Below are 1,546 nucleotides of genomic sequence, written 5' to 3' on the forward strand. Positions count from 1 at the left end.
TCTGTTTCTCTCTCTCTCTGTCCCTCTCTCTGTCTCTCTTTGTCTGTCTGTCTGTCTCTCTCTCTCTCTCTCTCTCTCTCTCTCTCTGTCTCTCTCTCTGTCTTATTGGTTCCCAGCTCTCACAACACCCGTGTTTTATTTCTACACCGCAGGCTAGACAGTAATGTAGACAAACTCCCAGCAGGGTTAACAATAGCAACTGCATCTATCAGTTGGCAACTACACAGTATCTCATAGCTGTGCGACCTTATCAAACAGCCAGGCATCTACATACAGACTAACAACAAGGTAACTACAGACAGAAATTTGTTGCTAAAAAAAACGACAAGTTTGTCCATAAGTCTGGAAAATTCCAACATAATTGGTCACAAAGAATATTATTAAGCAGTTTTCCTTACATTCCCATCTGTGTTAACTACAAATCCTGATATTGCCTACACTGTACCGCAATCTATACGCCAAAGTAAAAGTCATCTGTTAACTACAAATCCTGATATTGCCTACACTGTACCGCAATCTATACGCCAAAGTAAAAGTCATCTGTTAACTACAAATCCTGATATTGCTTTCAAACAAATACACTCAATCAAAAAATTGCATCACAAAGTTTGTGACAAACACTACTTTTGCTAGCATGAAGTATCATAATTTTCTTGTATTATAGAACAGCATGTTGCCTACAGTGTGCCACAATCTATACGCCAAAGTAAAAGTCATCTGTGTTAACTATGAATCCTGATACTGCTTTCAGATTAATGCACCCAAGCAAAAAAAGTGCATCACAAACACTACTTTAGCCTGAAATTTCCTTATATTATAAAAGCATTTTGCCTACATCGTACCCTAATCTATACGCTGAAGTAGAAGTACAAATCTAAGCTTGGTCATGACTCATCTTCAGGAAAGCAAACGCAAGTTCACCTTTATCCGCAGGGTAACCTATATCCGGTATTTCTGAAAACAGGATATTTAGGGGTACGATGTAAGGTTGTTTCGAACTGTATGTTTTCTCTATATAGAAATATCAAAATATTGCTCTTGGAAGCTTATGGGGAGGGTTTGGGAATCTATGGTGGAGTCGTCTAAGATGTAATCAGGCAGCATTCCTACTCGTGCATTCAGATCCCCTCCTTCTAATATTTCGCCTAACTTATTATTGTTGTCCGTATCTCTAAATACCCTGTGACTGTTTTAAATACAACAGATATAGTGTACCCCGGGGAGAAAGGTGACCTTGCATTACTTCTTGTCTCCATTAACTATGGCTGTACACCAACCGGGGGACCAGGCCCCCTCATTTTCCTCGAGTATGGGGAGGGAATTGGGGTCAATCTCTGGGAAGATGGCATTGACCATCTTGCCGTCATTCTTGTACTGCCTCAGCTTCTCCATCATCTCCAGCAGCTTTTCCTTCATTGTACTTGCCAGGTTGTTGTCCTCATAGGGGTCATCTGGAAAAAACACAGACGACACAGAGCTGTCAATCTTACTGCAGCTTGTTTATAAAAAGCCTTCGGTCAGTCAGGCATCTACATGTAGTTAGAAT

The 1,546-nt window shown here is 40.5% G+C and overlaps 1 protein-coding gene across 1 annotated transcript in view; it reads right to left on the reverse strand.

Moving 5' to 3' along the window:
* Positions 1–1,239: 1,239 nt before the first annotated feature.
* The window catches only part of LOC118428666 (arylsulfatase B-like), a 9,858-nt gene continuing 9,551 nt past the window's right edge, over positions 1,240–1,546 (reverse strand). The window contains exon 12 of the mRNA XM_035838778.1: positions 1,240–1,451. Within this exon, the coding sequence (XP_035694671.1) occupies positions 1,240–1,451 (212 nt within the window). The remainder of the gene's footprint in view (positions 1,452–1,546) is intronic.

Source organism: Branchiostoma floridae, chromosome 13 (assembly GCF_000003815.2).
Source record: "Branchiostoma floridae strain S238N-H82 chromosome 13, Bfl_VNyyK, whole genome shotgun sequence".
Classification (NCBI taxonomy): Eukaryota; Metazoa; Chordata; class Leptocardii; order Amphioxiformes; family Branchiostomatidae; genus Branchiostoma; species Branchiostoma floridae.